The sequence below is a fragment of the Podarcis erhardii genome (genome assembly GCF_964252035.2).
Source record: "Podarcis erhardii genome assembly, chromosome: 4".
NCBI lineage: Eukaryota > Metazoa > Chordata > Lepidosauria > Squamata > Lacertidae > Podarcis > Podarcis erhardii.
Genome location: NC_138508.1, coordinates 85,778,194 through 85,802,987, shown reverse-complemented (window position 1 = coordinate 85,802,987; position 24,794 = coordinate 85,778,194). Strand labels below are relative to the sequence as shown.

Here is a 24,794-nt window from a genome sequence, read left to right as displayed (position 1 = left end):
CTAAGTACCATAGCATCATGCTTGCCCTAAATGACTTTTTGTTTGCTCAGAGAAAATTCAAGAGTGAAGGATCCAGAGGCACTTGTTGCACCATCCTACGGAAGGTGGACTTAAAAAAAAAAAAAGACAGGATATTCATAATTTAGTATCCCTGTAATTGCTTTTTATAGAGAGAGCACAAAACCCCATATTGTTCATCCATACACTGAAAGTTTATTCTGGCATGACACTTCTTCAGTTCAGGTGTTACATCATACTTTGAGTTTTCATGCTTTCTACAAGTGTTTGTATGTCCCATTCTAACAGTACTATCCAAATACATTTTAATGAGAATTATAAAGCAGGTGCAGGAATAATACTGAGGGCCAATCATTGAAAAATTATTCACATCTTTGTACTTGTATACACAGAATTTCTCTTAACAATAATTTGTCTGTATTCATGTATACTATAATATGTGTGGTATATACAGTTTTCAGCTGTTCTTTAAAGAGTAATAACAACCCTCAATCTTTAATGCAGTGTCTGATCTGGAGGAGGAGAATGAGATGGCCATTACTTCTTTTGCTAGTAAGCTTATGCAGTGATGTGATGATGTCACATGGATATGTGGACAATACTGCAACTAGTTTGCCACCATTGCCATTTCAGTATGGCTGAGATATATATGTTTTTGTTGACTAAGTACTTCATAACTTAGCATGGTAATTAGATTTTTAAAATATCCAAGTTGCTATGGAGAGTTAAAAAACAATGACTATCTGACTGTTCTAATAGAAAGGGCAGTCCTCTTTGTCTCTCTCCTCCAAACACAGGTGTGACATGCCTTGTAATTGAGTCTGTTAACTTGCTTGCCTTAAATAGTCTAAAGAAGGTCTGCCACAAAAGCTAACATGCTTATGAAGTGTTTTGGAAGCCTGTCTTCTGTTAAAATTAAACCTTAAATTACAGGTTAGTTAGGTAAATGTTTAATTTCGGTTAGAGTTAAAAATTAAAGTTCACATTGAAGCAGTTGAAAGGGTGCATTTATCCCCATAAATCTCAAATTGCCTGCTTTGCATAAATCTGAATTAAACTACCACTGTCACCTAACATAACTAGCTCTAAATGCTCAGTTAGAGGCTTATCAGAGGCCAATACAACACTGACTGTACAATATAAAACACAGTGAGCATTAACCACCCATTTAACCTGTAGCAGTTTGGTAGTTGCAAGCAAGATAAGGCTAGTAACTATGAAAAGGTAATGTATAAAATTACAGGGATGTGATAGGCCTGCTTAGCCCAGTCCTGTTCTTACAGGTTTGTGCTGCCACACCATACCTGTAGGGGCCAAGCTGGTCAAGAAGCTGCAATATCTGTGATTGAATTTTGTTTTAGTCCAAAACAGTCATGGGGGGTATAAGCCCATATTGAGTCCCATACCTTGCACCTTTTTCAGGGTCTAATGCAGGGTTTATCAAACTCGGGTCTCCAGCTGTTTTTGGACTACAACTCCCATTATTCCTAGCTAGTAGAACCAGTGGTCAGGGATGATGGGAATTGTAGTAAAAAAAACCCCAAGTTTGGTAAACCCTGGTCTAATGGGTTCCACTGTTGCAGTTATTTTTGCTGTGTGGAAAACATACCTTTGCCTGTGTATTTTCCACTGCAGCATCTTGGGAGATCCTCAGTTCTCCTTTCTCAGTCTGATTTGCTGACCTGCCCCTACTTTGGACACTCCCTTAATGAGTTCTGATAATGCTCACTCATGTTGGTCTCATGTACTGTACTTGCCAAGTTAGGAGCTGCTGAGAGGCAGTATTATGTTCCTATCACTAGCCTAGTGAGTGGTCTGGGAGCACCCAGTGATTTTGTATTGTTGAAGATGTGATTGGGAGACTATCTAGAGCCTCTGTAAGCTGGTCTAATCTTTACAAGGAAGAATATTACTGTGCAGTGTTTATGGCAAAATGACAGTTCCTGTCCCCAAATCCTAACTACATTGTGTAGCATAATGGTGTCATTGTATGTGCCTGTGGATTGACAAGAAAACAGGTTCAGTATGCTCTGATCATTTAGTTAAGGAACAAGTCATGTACCAAGTCTCCCTGGTAGTTAGCCACTTTTACTTGTGAAAAGCAACAGGGGCGGACTTGGGTAATATGGCTCCCTGAGCAAGGACAAAATTTGGCGCTCCCCCAGATACCCCCTTTGCCTTCTGTCATAGTTGCAACAACTCAATCGCCCATCTGACCAGGGCCTAACTTTGAGTAGCTACCCATATAAATATAGGTTTTATATTACTATTACTACTACTACTACTATTATCACTACGACTACTATTATTTTGTACGCCCTCAGCTCACTTCCCTGTGCAGGGGAACCACCCACACCACACTAAATTTGGTGCTGGTTGCAAACTGTGTTTTCTGCAGTTGATGAATTCATAGACATGTTAAGTTTGGAAAAATACAGCTGTTTGTCAATATTATAATGTGTGATGCAGATTGGATTCCTGGGCAAGAAATAAGTAATCTCCATTTTTTATGTTCATGTGAGTGGGCCACACTTAGCTAGCTAATATGGCACCATCCATTCACAATAGAGAGGTTTTGGCAGGTTTGCATAAGTACAGATATTCTGCAGAAATACAAAACAATCTTAGGGAACCTCTCCTCAATTTGTCCCCTTTCTAAGAGCCCAGTAAATACAGAGTGTGCTTAGCAAGTATGTAATGGTGGTTGACTGTTGTAGTGTGAAGGTGGTGGAATGCAAAACTGGGGGAGAGGAGGAATGGAGTATAATGGACAGTGTTTGAAATTCCCCAGGTACCAGGTCAGTTTTGTGACTGCAAATGGTCCACTTGCAACCAAATGCAGATGTCCTGTCACTGGCTTGGTGCCTGACATCACCATCTGACTGGTGTGCAGCAAAGTTTTCTGCTGCTATGCCACCAGTGTGGCAGCAAAATTCGTGAGAGGATTACTTTTCAGGGTGGTGCATCCCTTCTGGGGTTAGCGCTAACGCTAACTGGCTTTGATAAGACTTTGGGCCTAGGTATGGCTCCGCTGCGATGGCCAATTTTTCTTCTTTTCTGCCAAGGGCAGGGAGTTCAGGTTGAATGCTTAAATCTCAGTGGAATGAGGCCAATGAACCAACTCCAGTTATGAAGTAGCAGCATGAGAAATTAGCCAGGTGCCAGGCGCATTTTGCAACTGGGGATTGTCAGAATGCAAGCACTTTGAGAAGTCTTGTCACCATGTATGGCGACTGAGACTCAGGAATAAAATTTCCGCCACTGGCATTGAGGGCACGGGAGGATAAATACTTCCTCCACTGTAGCGCAAGTCCATCAGGCTGGAGCTGAGGGCGCAGGAGGAGAAATGCCTCCCTGCCCATCTCCAAAGTAGGATCGCTGCTGTGGAGCAAACTGCCGCTTCCCCTACCAAAGCATGGCTCATCTTTGTAAAAAGAACAAAATGGCGACCCAACCTTCTGTTTTTGCGCTCATAATCAAGGTTCCATGAGCCAAGTGGCAGATAGTTTTTCTTTCCTAACACTGGGAAGTAGGATGCAAAATTGCTCACATTTCAAGGGTCCAGACCAGAGCTTTCCAAACTGTGCGTCGCGACACATTAATGTGTTGGCTGCAGTGTGTAGGTATGTCACACAAATGCTCCCTGTGCTCCTCCCAGGACTGGAAAGGGGTTAGTTTAACCTCTGATTTACTTGTAAAACTGAATTACTGTCATGAAATGATGCATGCCTAAAAAGGGTGTCACCAACATGAGAAGTTTGGAAAGCTTTGATCCAGACCCTCATCCACCTTCGCTGTTTCATTGGATGTTTTAATGTGTTGTAAACTGCTTTAAATTTTTTCCCATTAAAATATAAAGTGGTATAGAAAAGAAATTAATAACAGCAATAGCAATAGTAGTAGTAGTAATCCACTGGAAAAAAATATGACCAGACAGTCTGTTGAGGTGACAGCAACCTAGGTTTAAGGTGCCATTTGGCAATTAGCTTATATATCCGAGTTTCTAACACTGAAATTCACGGAGGAAGGCAAGGTTGACTGACTAGAGCAGTGAATAGGAACACTCCACATTGCAACATTTTGTTGCAAGCACCACTGCTTTAGAAGATTTTTAAAAAGTATTTTTGTTTAATTTCCCCTATGTAAACCAAATAACAAACTGGAATTTCTTGACACACATAAAAACTAAATCGAGCCAAGGCTGGCATGGGATGTCACATTCACAAGAAGAAGTTGTAAAGCATGTTATCTGGATATTTGCAATAAGAATATTTGTAAGAAATGAGAGAACATTTATTGAGATGGCTCATCAACTGTTGGGCTTATCTGTATTATCCATTTAGGTAACAATTACAACTTGACTGATGGTAGGTTTGCTAGTGTCTTGAACATATCAAGCTTAAAAATGCATTATCCCCGTGAGAATACAGTCATATGTGCCAGGAGATTTCTGATAACATGCTGTGAGGTTGCTTTCTGTGTTGGAAATGAATGGTTCATATGTGTACTTGTATTTTTTGGAAATTTGAAGACTGTAGTGAAAATTAATGTACAAATCTATCATTATTCTTTAGTTTCTTACATTGATAGAATAGATACTGCCTTGGTATTTCTTCTTGAAATAAGACCTGGTATATAAATTATTTTAATAATATATACATAAAAAAATCAAGGGGAAGACAAGAGAACCAACATGGGAAACTGGCTGAGAAGATTTTGAGAATTGCTTTGGTAATTTGAGCTGTTTATACTACAGTCCAGAGAAGTCTGTGCAGGGTTATTAGAATGTTAACAAGATTCTTGCACAGACATCCATACTTTCTGGAAGAAAAAGCTGCTCAAATTGCCAAATATTAAGCTTTTAAATTTGACCCAGATTCTGCACAGATGTATGTGCCTGCTAATATAAACAACTGCCGTAATTTGAGAATGAAATACTTTTAAATTTTATAAACTAGGGATTGCTAATCTGTGGCTGCCTAAATGTTTTTGTACTGCAAGTCTCTTCATCCTTGACCGTTGGCAGTCCTGGCTGGGGATAATGGGAGTTGGAGTACAATAACATCTGGAGAGCCACAGGTTAGACACACCTATTATAAGCCAAGCAGCTTGTATCAAGTCCCACATGTATTAAGGTTGCACTTCTCTTCTGATTCTTGAATATATATATTTTTATATTTAGAAAGGGAGGTTGCCATGGGTGAAAAACATCTCTGGAGTCAATTATATATATTTTTTCCTGGAGAAAAAAAAAAGCAAGCAAGCAAAGTAAAACTACTTAAAAATGAAACATGTGACTTCTGATATCAATGTAAACTTAACTGTAGATTTGGTACTTTTCCTTTCCTGGTTGTAAGGCCAGAAGGTCATTGTTATACCAATATTATCTTCATAAATCTCTGCATTTGGTTGCCAATATCCATTCATTACGATTCCCCAGGACTGCAGATGTTACAGGAGCAGAAATATTTGTTCAACACTGAGGCTGCTATGACATACACCTTTAAAAAGTTTCTCTACAGCAGCTGGTTGGGTTTGAGACAATCTGTGTACCACTTTGGCTCTGCTATTTAATTTCCTCTTTTCCAGTTCCATTCAGTCTGAATGCAAGAATGGAGTCAGATCTGGATCAGAGTTTCCTGGGAAGAAGGTAGATTCCTGTTAAACAACTCTGGGAATTGAAGCTCTCTGCGGGGAATAGGAGATTCCTAACAGCTCCCAGCAGCCTTAAATTAAAGTTCCCAGGATTCTTTGGGGGAAGCAGTGACTGTTTAAAGTGGCATGATGCAGCTTTTAATGTACTGTATAGTGTAAATGGGGGCATGAGGCTGGGTTCATACCCCCACCTGGCCATGAAGCTCACTGGGTTACCTTTGGCCAGTCACTATCTCTCAGCCTAAACTACCTTACAGGTTTGTTAGGATAAAATGGAAGGAGCAGACAGAACAAGACAAATAGTAGGGCCCAGTGTCCTGAACCCTGGTATACCCGATGGCAAGTCTTGCTGGTCTAAACAGTCACTCTAAGTGACATCTTGCTTTCTCCATATTATTTATCTACTTAATTGATATAGCTGCCCCAAATAGAAATACACTAGGAAGTCATTGTGGTGTAGTGTTAGAGTGTTAGACTAGGACCTGAAGATCAGAGTTCAAATCCCTGCTCAGTCATGAAGCTCCCTGAATGACCTTGAGCCAATCCCAGCCTCTTAATCCTTACAACAACCCTGTGAGGTAGGTTACCTGAAGAGGGGTATGAACCATGTATTTCTTGGACAAAAAGGTGGGATATAAATGCAACAAAAAGCTTACCTTCTGTTTACCTGCCTAAGAAAGCTGGAGGGACCAACCAGATGGAAACGTCAGTCGCCAACCTGGCAACCAAAGATCTCTATGTGCTCGCAATTGGATCTTGTACCAGTAGCAAAATATGCCTGGCGCCTAGCTAATTTCTAACACTGGCAAGAATGCAGCAAGAGTCTGCATAATGCAAATTTGAATAGCGGTACTTACAGCCAGGACTATAATGGTTTTAAAATTAAACATTTTCTGTTTAGTTGGTTAGCATTTCATTCTTTAAAACTGATGGGGAACCTAGGGCCCTCTATGTAGCTATAGACTACAGTCTGCATAATTCCTGATCGTGGCTGCTGCTTGGAACTGATGGGAGCAGAGTCCAACAACTGAAGGGCTATAGGTTTCTCACCCCTGCTTAAAAAATAGTTTATCCTGAGGCATGTTGTTCATTCACATTAGTTGCACTGTTTTTTCAGTGTTGGCTTGAATAATTGCTTTTGTGTTAAAGTCACACGCTCTCTGTCTGAATGTTGCCTGGCTGATACTCTGTTATATGAATGTATAAAATGATCTTAACAAATTAGAGAACTGGTATAAACCCAAATATATAAGGTATTATTAATCACAATAAAAATATGATCAGATTAAGATGATATAAATGGAACAACTGGCTAATCTTTAGACATGGTCTTGGAATGGTGAAAATAATTGGTGGTTTATCATAGTAGTTTTCAACCTGAATAATAAACTTTTTGTCTGCCTTTTTCTTTAACCAAATTAAAATAGGAATTTATACAGCCTCTGTGTCTTGTGCTGCTACCCTCATATCTAGTGGAAGAAAGACTTCCCTACAGTGGCTTGTGCTTTAACTTCTGCCATCAAAGAAGCTTATTTCCTTTCATTCTTTCTGCTCTCCTGTGTCTTTCAAAGGATAACACTTTTTTTACCTGTTTGTGTAAACCATCCTTTGGTCTTACTATTTAATCATGTGGTAAATGCATTGTAACCTTTTCTCTGGGAAGGGTATGCAAGCTTCCTCACAGGCCTGGTGAGAAATGGTTTTATATTTTCTCTGAAGAATTTTAGAGTAGGTGAAACATTGGAGTTCGGAAAGAGTGCAAGGGGAATGCCTAATAGGGTTCTCTCTGTGTGTGCCATTTTATCTTTACCCATTGTTCTTCGTGGCTAAGTGACAAAAATGCCGGCCTTTAATTTGTCTTGTTTCTTGGTCTTAAAGTGGCAGAACTGTTAGAAGTGACGTTCGGTAGTTATCTAGGGAAACCATCCCACTAGATGTGTTGCCCTCCAGATGTTGTGGACTAGGGCTGCCATCAGCCCCAGCCAGCATGTCATTGGTCAGGAATTACAGATGTCGTCCACAACATCTGAAAGGCATCACATTGGCTATCCCTGATCTAGAAGGATGGTTTCCCTGACTGCTTGCACAGCAAGAAATTTAGAACCTTGAATTGATAAACGCAGCACAGAACATAGGTTAAAGAGTACTGTGGTACCTTGGTTTAAGAACAGTTTGGGTTAGGAACGATTTGGTTTACAAACTCTGCAAAACCGGAAATAGTGTCTTGGTTTGAGAACTTTACTTTGGTCTAAGAATGGAATCCGAATGGTGGAAGGGCACCGGTGGCGGGAGGCCTCATTAGGGAAAGCACGCCTCAGTTTAAGAACAGTTTTGGTTTTAGAATGGACTTCCGGAATGGATTAAGTTCTTAAACTGAGGTACCACTGTACTTGACAAGGAACACCATAATAAAGATGCTTGCTGCATTGCTAATACTGTTTCGAAAGCCTTATTGGAACCGCAACTGTTGGCATCTGTCTGTGGCACTGAAGTGACCTCCCTGGGCAGTGTGTATAGAGCTCCTGGGCCGCCCTGATGATAAAGACCCCTTCTCCTCCTCAACCTCTCTGATGTGGTCCAAAGGAAAGCAGAGTATATATCATTTGTATTTCAGGCTTCTCTCTCATTTTTTTCACTTTTGCCAGACCTAGTTTGCTACTGCTAAATGTGCCTAGTAGCGGTCAGGATGCTTACATGTCAGTGGCCACTATGGCTTAGATCTGGATTTCCATGAATGGAATGGAGCTATCCCACTCCTGCAGCCCCTGTGTCCCCCTGGAAAACTACTACTGATGGCTTGAGAAACCTCTGGAATGGCATGGGATTTGGTATGGGAAGCTGCAGTGGGAATTGCTGAAAACCCAAATGGATGCCATGTTGTTGTTTTCTTTCATTGTTGTATTATGCTGGTAATTTGCTTTAAATGTCTTAATCACCTATACTTGTTGTCTTTCTTATTTTATAGTGTATTGCACAACTTTCAAAATGGAGATGGTACCTTATCACTTCTCGTGGGTTGCACTCAACATCGTATGATCCAAATGAAAAGGTAAGTATTGAAAGTCCTTAGTATCACCTGTGGCAAAGCTTGAGCATGCTTGATTCGACAATATACCGGTAGTTGTGGATGATACTATTTTGTGCTTTTTCTCCACTGTCATCTTGGGACTAAGCTGTCTTTTGTGTTTGCTACTGGCAAGCTGTCTGCTTCCCTCCCCCACCCCCCAAAATGATAGCTTGTACAGTGGGATTACCTAGTATTTTACTGAGTCAGTATCTCCACCTATTTAAAGAGCCTAAAATTCAAAACCTTTTTATGGCTGCAGACTGTGAACTGATGCCTTTCAGTGAACATTATCAACACGATGGCTTATTTTGAACATGTGCCTGAAACTCACCAGGTTCTCTCTAGCCATAATTTGTTTGGTGTCAGTGAGTCAGGATCATAAATAATAGTTAGGAGTTGATTTGTGATCTGTGCTTGCCGTCATTGTGATTTGCCATTGCACAGGGGTGCCATCTCTGTGGGGCTTTGGGTGCTGAGCCCCCCCCCAATTTTCAATGAGGCGGCTGGGCCCCCTCAATATTCTGTAGGCCACATGGCAGGAGGAGGCCTGACAGGGCCCGTCATTCCCTCCAAAAGGTTGCCAGTTTTACACACAGCTTAATTCCAATATATCAAAATTATTTGCATATACTGAATTACTTGGAGTGAACTTCTTGAGGAATCCATAACATATTTCTGCAGGAAAAGAAAAAAGCTTAAAAGTGAACACAATTCAGAAGTCAGGTGCTTCGGTTGCTTGTGTTAAGTAGTGTGACTTCAGCCTTATTCTTTTACAGCTTGATTGTGTATACACAAATAAAGAGGCAGCAAAGTGCACCAATATAACTTTCAGCAAAGAAAAATGTAGCAAAACTGGCTGGACTGTAGTGCCACTGTTTTACTGCTAGCTGGGAACCAGTGCATGCATAATGAGGCTGAAACCTTGATAGTATTTAAGAGCTCAAAAGAAGATAATGGGATCATGTGCACGTTCTTCCTACCAGCGGTGAATTCCCTATGACAGTTTTACAGTGCAATCCTAGACATGTCTACTCAGAGGTAAACCCCCTTGAGTGCAACAAGCCTTACTCCAGGTAAATGTGTATGGGATTGTAACTTCGATTGTTGCAAAATGATGCATCTTCAACAACATTAACCATGGACATTGCTAATTGGGGTTTTAAGATAAATAAGTTAAATGTTGGTGCCAGTGTATTTATTAACTAAGGTTAAGGTAGGAGAGGCTGCTGGAAGGGGACGCATGAGCACATAACCTACTCCTAAGTAACAGGTAAGAGATTTGTCCTGTTACATATGCCTAGGCAATTTGAATGTAGGTGAAGCAGCAGCAAATCAAATAAAAGCCATTTTAATTTGATTAGCAACTCCATTGTTAAGTGCTTCATTTCCTCAAGTGAAGCTAAATGTACAGAATGTGCAAATGCTGATATAGTCATAGGACTTAGCTGTATCTTTTCTCCCTCCTTCAGACATTTGAGAAGCTTCTTATTGCCAACAGAGGAGAAATTGCCTGTAGAGTAAGTATAACTTCCAAAATTGCAATTATTTTATTTTATGACTTTAGTTATCTGTTTAGTTTTAAAACAGCTTTGTCTATTTCCTCCTCCCGTGTCTAGGTAATTAAAACATGCAAGAAGATGGGTATTAAAACGGTTGCTATACACAGTGATGTTGATTCCAGTGCGGTAAGTACTTGTCATGCAAATTATTTTGCTGGATTTCCATTGCTAGCTCCTCAAATGCAAACACCAAAGTAAAAAGGTTTCCACCATTATATTAGGGTACAGTTTAATAACGTGTCACTAAGTGACACCCAAAATGTAACTTGGTGGCACTTTTTAATAAAATCAAATAGCAGTCCCAGGCATTGTGGCCAGTAGTCAGGAGTAGTGGGAACTGTAGTTCATCGGTGGGCAACCTCCAACCCCTGGTCCCATCCACCTGTCATAATTGGCCCGGCAGATACTTGGGAGGTGGGTAAGAATCCAGCCTACTGCCTGTATCCAATTCCCCACTCCTCCTGCAGTCCAGTGACATCTGGAAGGCACCACATTGGCTGTTCCTATCATCAAGTGTCCCTGATCACAGTGCATCCTAAGCACATGCACAATATGCTGTGTTCCTTTTATAAACTAATAACTTGAAAAGAGGGGTGGTGTATTGGCTGTAAGCTGTAAGTTGTTGTTGGATGTCTTGTTTCCATCATAACTTTATTTGGGTGCCTGGGGGGAAAGCTCTCTCAGCTTCGTTCTCCATCTGCAAAAATATTACGTTGACCTACCTTATAACATAGGTCAACGTAATAGGTCAACGCATAGGTCAATGCGGGTGGCGCTGTGGGTAAAACCTCAGTGCCTAGGACTTGCCGATCGCATGGTCGGGGGTTTGAATCCCCGCGGCGGGGTGCACTCCCGTCGTCCGGTCCCAGCGCCTGCCAACCTAGCAGTTCGAAAGCACCCCCGGGTGCAAGTAGATAAATAGGGACCGCTTACCAGCGGGAAGGTAAACGGCGTTCCGTGTGCTGCGCTGGCTCACCAGATGCATCTTGTCACGCTGCCACGTGACCCGGAAGTGTCTGCGGACAGCGCTGGCTCCCGGCCTCTAGAGTGAGATGAGTGCACAACCCTAGAGTCTGTCAAGACTGGCCCGTACGGGCAGGGGTACCTTTACCTTTACCTTATAGCATTGTTATAAGAATTGCTGAGATAATATATGTGAAAGAGGAGAGATGGATAAAAATGTTAAGTGTGAGAAGAAGTCGTTAAGGAATGTTAATGTCTTCATTAGCAATGGTTCAAATTCTTTTTTTTTTTTTTTTGCTATTCTGCAACTGAAGGTTAATTTGACTATAAAAATAAAAGTATTTAAAGCTTCGTAAAGTATTTGTATAGTGCTCTTCATCAGAAAAGATTGCAAGTTGTCATGCTTGAATAATTCAATGTAGGCAATGCATTTTCTGCTTTTTTTGTAGACTGTGGAAGGGTAGGCACTTCAGTCTGAAGTTTTGCGTTCCATTAAAAACAGTGTCTTTGGGATGAAAGTTCTTCCTCTGCCATGAGTATGGTATTGGTAGTATTACTATGTACAATAGACCTCTAGCATTTCTTTTAAGTTTTACATACGTGTAGTTAAATTTTTTATGATACATAAAGAACAGGGTAACACTAATTGGATGGGAAGAAAAGAAGTCATAGCATAAAGCAGTGAATGAGGGATAATTTTATTTGGCATTTTTAACACAGCAGGGACTCCGTATCCTTAAAATGTAATAAACTATAAATGACTTGAAAATCCCATGGGAAAGTAATTACAGGAATTTTGGTTGAGTAAAAGATTATTAGTGTTTACTTCAGTGAAGGTTGACTTTAGCCTCGTAGGTCATCTTAGTGAGGACTTCAGGTACTACAGAATTTTTAAAAATCCAAATACGTTTAGGATTGCAAATTATGTCATCTTGATGAAACAATTATCCCCATCACACAGTAAGATTGTTTAGCCTTTTCTCATTGAAATCTGTGGGACTTAAGGTTTTTAACTTTGGCTGGAAAATAAACACGTGTATGGAGTATTGTGTAAATGGTGAGCAGCAGAATAGATAGAATAGGTCTTCTCCATATCTGGGAGTAGTTGCGTAACTCAATAGAAATCCAGTGCAGAATTGAAAATATGTGTTTTAAATACACATGAAACCAGTTGTCGTCAAATGCAGATAGAAGCATAATCAGATGTGATTATTCCTTCCCCGCTCTCCTTTTATTTTGGGAGTGGGGGTGGGAGAGTAATTGTGTAATTTGATGTGAGTGTTTGCTTAGGAAAAATTAGGAGTGATCACCCAGAATTAATGGTGTATAGAAGCTTGTGTTTATTAAGTGGAAATGACAGTTGTGTCGTTCAGACATCATCCCAGTGAGTTTGATTTTAAGTAGGGTAGTACCCTCTATATTGTTCCTGCGTCTTCATAGGTTCTTTGTTGTTTAAAATAAAAACAGTCCCCTGTAGACCCCCAATAGGTCCTGGGATAATAGGAGCACACCATCTATCTTCCTCACCCATTCATAGTAGCATAGCAGCATTCCTTGGATGTTATGGTTGATTTGGAGAAACCCTATTTGACTCCTGTTCAGTCCATTCAATTTATTACCTTTGTTTATTTCCAAGCCCAGGATCCAGGAGAGCAGCTCACAGATCTTTGCTCCTCCCTGGTTTTTTTTATTGCCACACTGCATTGAGCTAAGCCAGGTTTTGACTAAGTGTGGTTCAGCTCTTTCCTCTCTAAACACATGGCCAAGGTTTGTTAAGTTTCTTTGAGGATTGGCAAATATGATACCTCATCACTTGCTGTATAGTCCCCAATGAGATGTTTATTGTGTTTGCTTCCCTGATGGAGAAAAAACTTTTTGAGTCTCTGATCTCCATTGGCTGTTATACAAAGTCATTCTTCTAGTGGTCTTCATTTCAGCCCATTGTGTCAATGAATTAATGGTTCACATGGACCAGCCTGATTTACAGTTCTTGAAGGATCAGGTTGTTCTGTTACCATGTTCTCATTGGAAATATAAAGCTGTGTCATTAATTTCAGGCTTCTCAAAGCAGGTGGTCTTGGCCATGTATTTTTCCTTTAATTCCTGAACTGGCATATAACTTTTTGGACCTTTTATTGTGCACTGGCCGTCAGTGTGAACAGAATTCAATCTTTTTTGAAAATAACTTCTCTTTTATTGCTTATGATTGCCTTATGAAGGGAAATTCAATATTACTCTTATTGGCTTATGAAGATGATTTCTCAGTGTTGAGATGTGAGGTGCTGTCTCTGTAGATGCAGTCTTCTCATATTCTACCACCTCTATGACCTCTTCTCCCGTATTTGTCAGATGAGCTACCTAGTTGATGCCTTTCATGTTTCTTGAGCACATCTTGGACAGATAAATAAGATGTGAAGTCAGCACCAACAGAGTGGTCTTAATATGCTTTTCCATCTATTTCCTCCATATGTGTGTCCCCAGACTTTAAATCTCTGCTTTGCCATAAAGCTCACTAGAGGACAGTGGGTCACTCACCATCTCTCGGCCTAATTCTACCACAGAGGATTGTTGTGAAGATAAAACGGGACAAGCTCCATGTATACCATTATCCTCCTTGAAGGAAAAATGTATAAATAAAATCAACTTTGGTTTTCTTCAGTTTAGCAGTGTTTTAGATTATTCATGCTTATCAACTTGTCCTTCATAGCAGCTGCTGGTGGAAACTCTTTTAGTTCCTTCCAAGTCCTATTTGTTGGCTTCTGGTGCAGTTTTAAAAAGGGAAGCTTAAATAGCTAATGTTTTGACAACGAGCTCTGGCAAGAGCTAGAATGTTGAAGTGGAAGCAGAATGTACTGTCTGGACTAGACTGAGGCATGCAATCTTATTTACAAATTTCTCTGAAACGGAGGCCTTTTTTCATCTTCATGTGTCCAGTTTTTATTTATGTCAGGGGAAAGAGAAAATAAATATTATTTATATATCTGAAATTATCATATCAATATGATGGCAAGCCCCACTTTACCTCTTCATTATATTTTAATATAAAATATTTTTCTATAAAAATACTCTTCTTCTTCACAATATTTTTATTTAAACAGCCATAGTAATTCCTTTTGTAACACAAATATATATTCCTTGATAAGCTCTTATTCTAGCTGTAACTCATATCATTAATTTGTCCTAAATAGTGTGACCAGCTGTCATAGACTAGAGGTTTATAGCTATTAAAATGATCACTAGATAATACAACACTTTGGGCTTATTCAGGTTCTGTTTCTTTTTGCTCACTGGTGTCCTTAGGGAAAGTTAAGGAACTAGCTTGCATTGACTTCTGCATAAGACAATATTATCAGACAGGGTATTTTGCTCTCTAACGCTACCTAAGTTATTCTGATTTTAATCTCTGCCATCTGAGACACCTTGGATTTAACTTTTAATTTCTAGGTTTTGTTAGATACTTGATTTACAATTTGCCATGGAGTGCGACTTTGAAACCACACAGCTAACATGGAGAAGCCTTTAGTGGTGGTGCCCCAGATATGGAATGCTCTTCCCAGAGAGGTCCACCTAGTGCCTACTTTGTTGTTCTTGTGGCTCCAGGCAAAGGAGGATATATTTTATCAGTCTTTTAGATAAAATTGTTGCCAAGTTGTTTGATTTTTATATGGCTTTAAAGACCTTGCTGCTTTTATTTATGATTAACTTTCCTTACGTTTTAAAAAATTCCGTTACTGTGGGATTTTTTGCTGAAGTGGTAGAAAAATATCTTAAAGACTTAATATTTGTCTATGTCAGGAGCTAGAAATGAAATTCCAACTACTTCTCTTTTTAAAAGGGATAGACTGTATTGAGGTGGGCTCACGAAATGAGTGTGTATATTTTGCCTGTTATTAGTGTTGCGACCCTTGTTGTGTAATGTCAATGTTGGAAATGATTACCATACTTTTCATTTTTGATGGGTAACGTGTTTCACTATTGTAGAAGGATATCAGAGCAAACAGTTCAGGAAGCAGTGAAGGTTGCCACTAACTTCTTACATAATATATTAGGATATTTTGAAGAGAGTGTACTGTTGGGATACTGCTGGGGAGACGGCATTAGACAGGCCCCCAGCTGGCTCCAGCCACCGGCCGGCAGCTGGGCGATCACCAGTCTCCCTTGGAACAGCATCAAACAGCGACACGAGCCTCAGATACGTTTAGAGACTCGGCACGCTCTATCAGCAGAGTGAATAAATATTCTCACAACGGAAGAGGCGGACAGAGCCATGTGTAAGCAGTATTTACAGCATTTTATTCAGCATAATTCAGGAACAAAGGAAAACATGCCTGCTTCCCTTTGACTCCAGCAAAAACAGCAGCAAAGCAAAAGTAATATATAAACGGAAGTTCCCAGCAGACTGTGCTGGGAGTAAACAGGCATGTGACACACAACAGTCATGCCTGTACTCTTTTAAGGTAGAATGGAAGGAACTATATCCTAATATCCTCCCCCTTTCCGTGCAACCTGTAGTATCTGTGGTTCAACCCAATTGCAACCTCCATACATAAACCTTAAGTTATTCTCTGTTAACAACCTTAGACAACAGAATTTTGCAGGAATTTTGTTTCCTGGCATGTAGGACACCTGAATGAGTCCTTTCTGAATACACTCTCTTGCACAATGTAACTTAATCTGCAAGTATTTGGTACTTTGCTTGCAACTCTCTGAGTTCAGCAAAGCCAAACAGGATCTATTGTCTTGATACACCTGTATAGGACATTTCACAGAAACCTTGATGTCCTGAAACAGTTGCATCAACCATTCACAATCCATGAGTGAAAATGACAGGGCATTGAGTTCTGCCTCACAGGAATTTAGGCTTACTGTCGTCTGCTTTTTGCACAGCCAGTCAAACAGACAATGGTTGTACATGTAGCACACTCCAGAAGTGCTGGTACCATCTGTGGTGTCACTTCTGAAACTAGCATCTGCAAAGATTTCAAGACCTCCAGTCTTCTGACTTGTGAACCTCAGTCTGTAGTGCAAAGTCCCCTTCAAAAAGTGGGCTATGCGCTTTCCAATCCTGAACAGTAGGATTGTTGGCATGTCTGCTAAGCAGGTTAGTGCTTACAGCTATGTCAGGTCTTGAACATCTAGCAATGAAATTCACCTTGCCTAGAATGCATCTGTACAGTGTGGTGTCAGAAAATGCTTCAGCAGTACTATCTACCTGGTAACCTGTTACCATCGGTGTGTCTGCTGGGTTTGCAGAAATGTACCAGAAATGGCAACGGAAGAAGCAATTTTTTCTTAATTCCCACCAGTTTTTTTTGGGGGGGGGGTATGTTTGTGAGAAAAGGGTACATATGACACATCACTAGCCCAATGACCTGATGCGATTTACCCCTTTCTTGATCATCAGATCTGTCAATTGTTGATGGTTGGCCCACTGTGAAAATGCCTCTCAGACAAAAAAGATTAGCCATCCCTGCTTAGACTGTGGGTTCAGTGAGAATATTTTATGCAACGGCTTGGTTACGGGTCATTTTGATGACGAATTAAAAGATGGGTGTGTTTGCATTAAGGCATAACACATTCTTGGCTCAAAGAAGCTAAGGGATACACTCTGTATGGGTTCTACTTTTTAAATTGTGACTTGGGGAATAAATAAGGAGTGTAATTATGCAACAACATGGCCTCTGGCTGTTCTCTTCCTTTTAAAAATAGATACCTAACGATCTAGGTCAAGGTCAGTGGCTTTCCAACTGTTCTCCAGGGAACCTTGTCAGGGGTTCCTCAATGGAAAGATGACTAATAATGGGTAGGCATTCATAAAAGACAACTTGCCCACCTCTATTAATCATCCCCTATAATGTACAGGCGCTGTAAAGTATCCAGTATGTTCTAAGTCACATTCTTAGTCCATGTGGGCAAGTCAAAAGCTCTGGTGAAGCCCAATGGGCCTCACCAGTGTCGCAAACAAACTGTCCATGCCCCATAACCTGTGTGGGGTTCCTTGGTAGATGAGTTAAGTGGAAATGGTTCTTCAAAGGCAGAAAGTATGGAAACTGTTCAGTTTGTGTCTGTCCTGAGTTTTTATTTTCTGGATGTTCAGGAAGGAGATCTCTAGCTATGACAGCACTAAGTCTTGATGCTTGCCTTTCAGAATTGTATTTTTATATAAAAAAGTAAGCTTTGTTGTAATTCGAAGTGATGCTTTTGTACTTTTCTTTTTCTTTTTAAAAGAAGAATATTACGTGCATATTTTCCCAAGGAATAATCAGTAGCTTTAAGCGTGCACTTTCGCCTTTCGTGTCTGCATAGTACTTAGCAGCAGAAGTATTTGACAGTTATGTTAAAACAAAAAGCCAATGGGAATTTATCAACCATCTACTGAGTTGCATCTTATCATGGTGGCCTGCTGTTTGAAATATGACTCCTGGTGTGTATTGTCTTCCTAGCCCTAGGATACAGTAATGAGATTGAGTGGTATCATGTGTGAGCCCTCATGGATGATTGACAAAAGAGGTGATGTGACTCATCATTTATCAAGATATTATCATGGCTACCCTTTATAATTTATCCCTGCTGTCTGGGGAGATGGTGAGGACAGCTCTGACTTTGTGATGTCAAAGTAATTAGTGTTTGTTTTTGGTTTCCAGCTGAACAAACTGGAAGCTAATGATCAGGTAAATTAAGATGGGAATGCATCAGTGTAGACAAAGGTGAGAGGACCTCGGGGAAGAGCTTATCAAAATTTCATCTTTTTAAAAAAACCATTGTGTTTTCTAATTTTTCTCTTCTACTCATTTGCCATTAATAGATAGACTCTAAGGTTAGCTTTGCTATGCACATTTACTCAGTAAATAGTGAGACCATGCATCATTAGCTACTTTCTGACATTTGTATTTAGCTAAACTGTTAGAACTATCAAATTACAAACACATTCTAAGACTCAAAAATTGCATACTGGTTGCATATGTGGCATATTTATGATTTTAGATAAATGTGTGTGTTACAAGTTGGGTCTCCATATTTGGTTCATGCTGTTTTCAGGAGAAGGGGAATAGAATACCTTCCCCTGAAGCATTATGGTGGAAAAATTGTGTCCACCAGGCAACCCTGCTTACATAGCTAACTTTAATTGGGTTATCTAACATTGTTCTTACTTCAAGGTGTAAGTGGGAATGCAAGTGGGAATGGCAAATAAAACCTTGTGGTGTACCCTTGCCTCCTTATATGAGTGCTCTAGTTTAGGCTTCCTCAAGCAGGTAAGATCCTCCGTTTTCCCCCCTCACTGGCAGTCCTCACTGTTGTGGTTTTTTTGGTTTGTAATTGGGTTTTGCCCCCTTTGGTTTAAATAACTTTTCTTTTCTGTACTTCTGGAGACCTCACAGCTCTTGTGAATAATACTGATACCCACTTCTTGTTTCTTAGAGGCTTCCTTTTTGCCTTGGTCCCATGGACACTTGTGATCTGAGTTTGCTAATATAGTAGACAGAATGATATAGATGCCCTTATTTTAGAAAACTATTGTTTATCTTGCCTAGACAGCAAGGGATGTGCAAGGAGCCCCCCCCCCATTTTTTTAATATAAAATGACTAAATCCTACTTTGTTTATAGCTCTGGTTAGTGGTTATAGAAGTTTCAGTGTGATAAGTTCTTGAATGTAGAGAATTGAGCATTGGTTAGTGAGTGATTACCTAGACTGGATGGATGGATTGGAGGTTGTCCCCATCTGATGGAGTGGGTACACATCTTGGGGGTCCTTTTGGATCCATTGCTGACTCCTGATGCTCATGTAGTTTCAGTGGTTTGGAGTGTCTTACATCAGCTTCAGCCGTGCCCCTATCTGGCTAGGAATAGCCTGACTTCTGTTGTCCAGGCTCTGGTAACCACTTGGGTAGATGACTGCAACACATTATATATGACACCGTCTCTGAAGATGTTTGGAAACTTCAGCTAGTGCAGAATTCAGTGGCCAGGTTGCTAACAGGGGCAAGATAGTTTGAGCATATAGTGCTAGTCCTGGCTTGACTGCACTGGCTGCCAGTTAGCTTCCAGGCTCAATTCAAAGTGCTGGTTTTGACCTATATAAAGCCTTAAAAGGCTCAGTACCGCAATACCTCAAGGACCATCCCTCTCCATATGAGCCAACCTGGACCTTGCTCTCATCATCTGAGATGAGATGTGCCTACTCTGCAAGAGGTCTGGAGGGTGGCAACACGAGAATGGGCATTTTCTGTGGTGGCTGCCTTCTTGAGAAATGCTCTCCCTAGGGAGGCTTGCCTGGTACTTTCACTACATATATGTTTAGGTGCCAGGAAAAAACATTTCCTCTATAACCAGGCCTTTTGGTCTTTTAACAATCTGTAGCTTTTTAGAAGTTGGTGGGATGTTTTTAATGTGTCCCCCACCCCCATGGTTTTAATGTATATCTGTAGGATTTATTTGTTTGGTTTTAAGTTGCTTTGGGTTGCCCTGGGCAAGGTAAAGTGATGGACAAATTTAATAAAATAATAAAATAAATTGGTAATTATAATGTAACTAATTAAAACAATGCTTAGTGGTTGGACTTTGTCATGTTGTCAAAAAACCTTGTTACTTAATGTTTTTTATAAAGAAGGTTAAGAAGTCTGTATGGTCAATGTAGTAAACAGAGAGAACATGTTAAGTGGTTGCTGAATCAGCATTGCCCTAAAATGGTTTACAGTGTAATTCTTTATATGTCTGCTTGGAAATAAGGACCAGATAGTTCAGTGGGACTTACTCCCCCCCCCTCTCTCTATATATATATATTTACACACCCACCCACCAATATATATTTACACACACACACACCAAGGAAGCACAATAATCAGATTATTTGACTTGGAGGTTTTTTTTGCATGAGATGAATCACTGGAAAAGTGAGTACATGTGTTTGGGTCCAATTGTTTTATATCTGCACTGGTTTGGTGTGCTAAACCAACTAATAGCAATTAAACTTAGTGTTTTTAGTTGATGAGGCTTTATCAACAGCAAATTTATAAATAAATGTGACGATCTGAACAGAAATTGAAAATTGTTTTTAAGAAGAAGAGAGCTTTATTTCTCCCAATGTCATGTTATCATTATTTAGTATCAATGTCAAATCCTTATACTGACTTTGATTTTAAATAAACCACCTTATTGTGGTTTTTTCTTTTCTTACTGTTACCTTCCATGGTCTCCCCCCCCCTTTTTTTGGGAGGGTGGTGGGAGTGGAGGCTTTGCTGAAAATAAGTACCGGTAGAGTAGAATCCTTGGCAGAAATTTGTCTGGACTAATATGGCTAATCAGCGACATTATGTTTAATTGGGAGCCTGAGGTATAGTAGCAGGAGACTGAAGGGAGTTATTTAGCATTAGCAGTAGCTCGTCTGGGAGTTGTGTACTAATCAAGGAGCTTGTGTGCTAGCTGTGGGGATGATGGGAATTATGACGATTATGACATGTTAGTACATGTCTGTGGGAGAAGTGGACAGGCAACGAGTTAATCAAGAAGTATATTAAATAGCTCCCATGCTGGTTTCTTACTACCCTCTGTACTGCCTATCAAGGTTTAAGATTGTAAGGAAAAAATACCTTCCCTATTTCTGAGTGTATCTTTGCAGGTAAAGTACTCAGCCAAAAGGAATGTAATTTTTTTAGTACGTACATTCTCTGAAAGTACACCGTCCAAGGAAAAATGTGACAATTTGAGGCTTGCTTTAAAATCAAGTCTGCTAACTAAACGTAACAAATGGCTGCCTTTCAAATACATGAATTAGTTATTTAAAATAGAAAGTAGTAGTTTGGGTTCTGTTCTTGCGTTTCTGCAAAGCTCTTTAATATTAAACACTTGGCATCTGAAGTCAAGTTGAAGCATTAATCTCATGCACCTTGCAGGAAAATTTTTTTTCTTCCCCTCTGTGGTGGAAGGTGGTCTATTTTGTGCACCAGGTAAACCCATTCTGCACCCAGCATGGCAGAATCATACATTTCATATCTGTCACGAAACTTTCTGTTAGAAATGTGCATATTTCTAGGAAGCAGAAGTAATAGTTTACTTTTTAAAAGGAATTGAAGCATTCCATAAATCCACAAGCAGATCGGATTATATCTGTAGGTAAACTTATCTTGGAGTTACTGTACAGATGAGCCACACATTTTTTTTATTATTGTAAGCGCTGCCAAATTTATTAAAAACTTCCTACCAAACTGCGACCTTCATGTATTAACTTAATTAAAGCAGTATCATGGATGCTACTCAAAAGTGTTAACCTGTAGGAGGTTGTTATTGAAATCCATTATCTATGGAGTCAGTATTAGTGGTCAGCAGCATCAGAAAGTAAAACTGCAAGTAAGGCCCTCCCATGGGTGCTGTGAGCCCAGCAGGTTAAACTGTCAAAGCTTCTTAAAGGGACTGATAGCTAAACCCCCTGGAGTTGTAGGTAAACCAATCATTTGCCACCAGCAGGGAATATGACTTTATTTAGCAGGCAGGGAAAAAAATTAATTGCTAACAGGAAAGAGGATTTAGCTAGAACCATCATGTGTGCGGTACTAAAAATATGTTCATATCTATAACACACACACATACCTTTCTGTGTTCATACCTTTGTAAGTCTCCCCCTCAGATTTTATGCTTTTTGGAGGGCTTGTTTTCTGGGAAATGAGGTTTCCACAAGGAAGACATGTGCAGTCCCATAAGCATGCTTATGCTTGCATGGGTAACAGCATGTGAATGGGGCAGCCTGACTTGGATGGCAGCAATTTCTGCCAGTGCAGTGGCTGAAAAAGTGTTTCTGTGATTGCAGTAAATGCTTCTTGGATGTACAGTATTCATGATTTTTTTGGGGTCACATTTTTACGCACATGAGCACCGTCCAAGAACTATAGGACTACTCGCCCTTGAAGGAAACTACTTGTATGAACATGCCCTGAACAAAAAGAGAATGAACTAGAGTAAATTGTTTGCTTTGTAGATGGTATGCCTCTGCACACTTGCTAAGGGGGCATAACTCTGCACATCATATACGAAACTGCAGTGAAAATGCCATTTTTATTAGCCAGCACACAGGTTTCATCAGTCCAAATAAATCATGTCAAAGATGACCCTGTGGCTCTCACTTCTAAATATATGGGAGCCTGGCAACTGCAGAAAAGACAACCAAAGGTGACCCATAATATAAAGGTTTCTAAAGGCTTAGAAGACCCAGAACATTTTTATACAGTATGTTGGGACCTTATCATTTATACCAATACAACTACTTCCAGGACTCCTTGGCAGATCCAGTTCAGGAAATATGGATATCTTAATGCTTCTACCAACAGGTATTTCCTGACATCTTCTGGTGTTGTTAACAAATTAAGATACAGTGGATACATTTGTTGTTTTCATTTGTGTTTATATTTAATAAAAAAGGACAAACTTAAAAAGATGACTAAAAATATTATATATGTGTACTTACTGGTTTCTATTGGCTACAGTTAAGTTTAAAAGGGACACACATCTGACATTGAAATTAAAGAGAACATAATAAGGATAGAAACACTTGGCAGGGGAAGATGCAGAAGTACTGAACTTGTGCCTGGATTCAGTAATAGACTGGATGAGAGCAATAAAGTGAAGCTTAATCCTGGTAACATGGAGCTCCTGCATGTAGATGGTTCTCTGGTTCAGGGAAATGGTGTTTAGCCAGTTCTTGGTCAAGTCCTACTTCCTCTGAAGTAACAGGTTTGCAGCTTTTGGGATACTTCTTGATCCAGTCTTTTTTTGTCTGTCTCCTGCTGAGGTTCATAATGTCAAAACATGAGTATAAGTAGGACCCTACAGGATCAGGCCAAAGACCTATCTAGTTCAGCATCCTGTACTCACAGTGGCGTATGGGAAGCCTATATGTCCTGTACGCATTCACACTCTTAACACTCTGAGAATCCCATCAACTGGTATTCTGTGGCACACTGTTTCTGATAGTAGAGGGTAGAACATAGCTGTTAGGATTGGGCAACAGGCTACATGCCACTTCAGCTATGGGCACACCTTAAACCCAATGCTGCCACTCTCTCAGCTGACATATTTGTTTAGGTCACAGTGGCCTAGCTTTTCATGCCAAGTGGGCCGCAAGAGTACTCTGACATGGAAGCCAAGGGCCACAAACTGTCTTGTCACATGTTAAAGTGGGGAGGGGGAAAGCAAGGCCAAAATTTGAGCACCGCCCGCCTCCCCAGACTTTGTGCTGCCTTCCCAAAGTTGGTAAGGTAATGGGTTTTGGAAAGGAGGCACAAGGCTCTGGCAGGTGTCCTAGAGTCCTCCCACCTCATTCCCAAAGCTGGAAGGGCCATGCCTTGGACCACCCTGGTCTAGTTATTTTGATTTCAAACTTCTACAGTGCTGTGCACTTTACGCCTAAATATATTTTGATTTTGATTTGTCTGCCTCTGCAAGGTTTGGCAATCATACCTCCTTCCTTGGTTAACAGCTGAAACAGTGGATTCAAAGATAATTTGCATTCAATTGATTTTTAATTCAGGACTTCGTTATGCCTTTGTATGTGAAGGAGTGAGAAGCAACATTACAAAGGATTTACTCATTACCCTCATTTTATGGGACAAGCTAATTGTGGTTTGTCTTGCTGAGACGTATTATGCTGTTTGGGTCAATTGAGTGAATCCACTTTACACTGCAACATCATTCCTTGCTCTGTAATATTGATTTGAGCTGGGGGGAAAACCCAGAGGATTACTAGTTTGATGAGGTTTCTTTGTGTAAATTCTTAAAATCCCAGCTAATGTTCAAAACAGGCTGACTGTATAATTCATAAAGCACTGATGCACTTGATTTTTGGAGGGTGAGGGGTTTTTATTGGAGGGATCAGTTCCTTAAGACCTCAAGATATAAAAGGTTGACGTACTCTGCATAACTGGGACAGTGGGTGATCTTAGGCACTCTTGAGGGATTTGTGAGCTGTGTTGTGTGTTTACTTTTAATTAGGCATTTGCATTTAAGTTAGTGGTAACTGCAGAATGGAAAGCGTCTTCAGCTGTTTACAGTTATAGAGAGGGCTATATGAAAACAGTGCAGGTGGGTGGCTCTGTGAGGGCGAAGAATGCAGCTGATCAGATTTTATTTCTTCTGCAGCAAGAAGGTAAGTAGAAGTATGCATGTGAATGCAGGGGTAATAAAAAGGCACACCCAGTTCTGTAAACATGTTGATGCTGACCTGAATTGATAGTCCTGAGTGGCAGTGGTTGTCCTGGTTTCCTTATGCTATGACCAACATATGATTTGCATGGTTTTGTGGCCTTTCTGGGCACTATGATACTCATGGACTTGCGAGTATCATGTTTTCCCACACATTAAAAGGTAAAGGGACCCCTGACCATTAGGTCCAGTCGTGACTGACTCTGGGGTTGCGGCACTCATCTCGCTTTATTGGCCAAGGGAGCCGGCATGCAGCTTCCGGGTCATGTGGCCAGTAGGACCAATCCGCTTCTGGCGAACCAGAGCAGCACATGGAAACGCTGTTTACCTTCCCGCCGGAAGC

The 24,794-nt window shown here is 40.4% G+C and overlaps 1 protein-coding gene across 2 annotated transcripts in view; it reads left to right on the top strand.

The window, feature by feature from the left end:
• Window positions 1-24,794, top strand: part of PCCA (propionyl-CoA carboxylase subunit alpha) — a 240,178-nt gene that overhangs the window by 17,609 nt on the left and 197,775 nt on the right. For both annotated transcript variants that reach the window (XM_081858120.1, XM_081858119.1), the window contains exons 2-4: window positions 8,639-8,722; window positions 10,210-10,257; window positions 10,357-10,425. In XM_081858120.1, coding sequence (XP_081714246.1) covers window positions 8,639-8,722; window positions 10,210-10,257; window positions 10,357-10,425 — 201 coding nt within the window. The remainder of the gene's footprint in view (window positions 1-8,638; window positions 8,723-10,209; window positions 10,258-10,356; window positions 10,426-24,794) is intronic.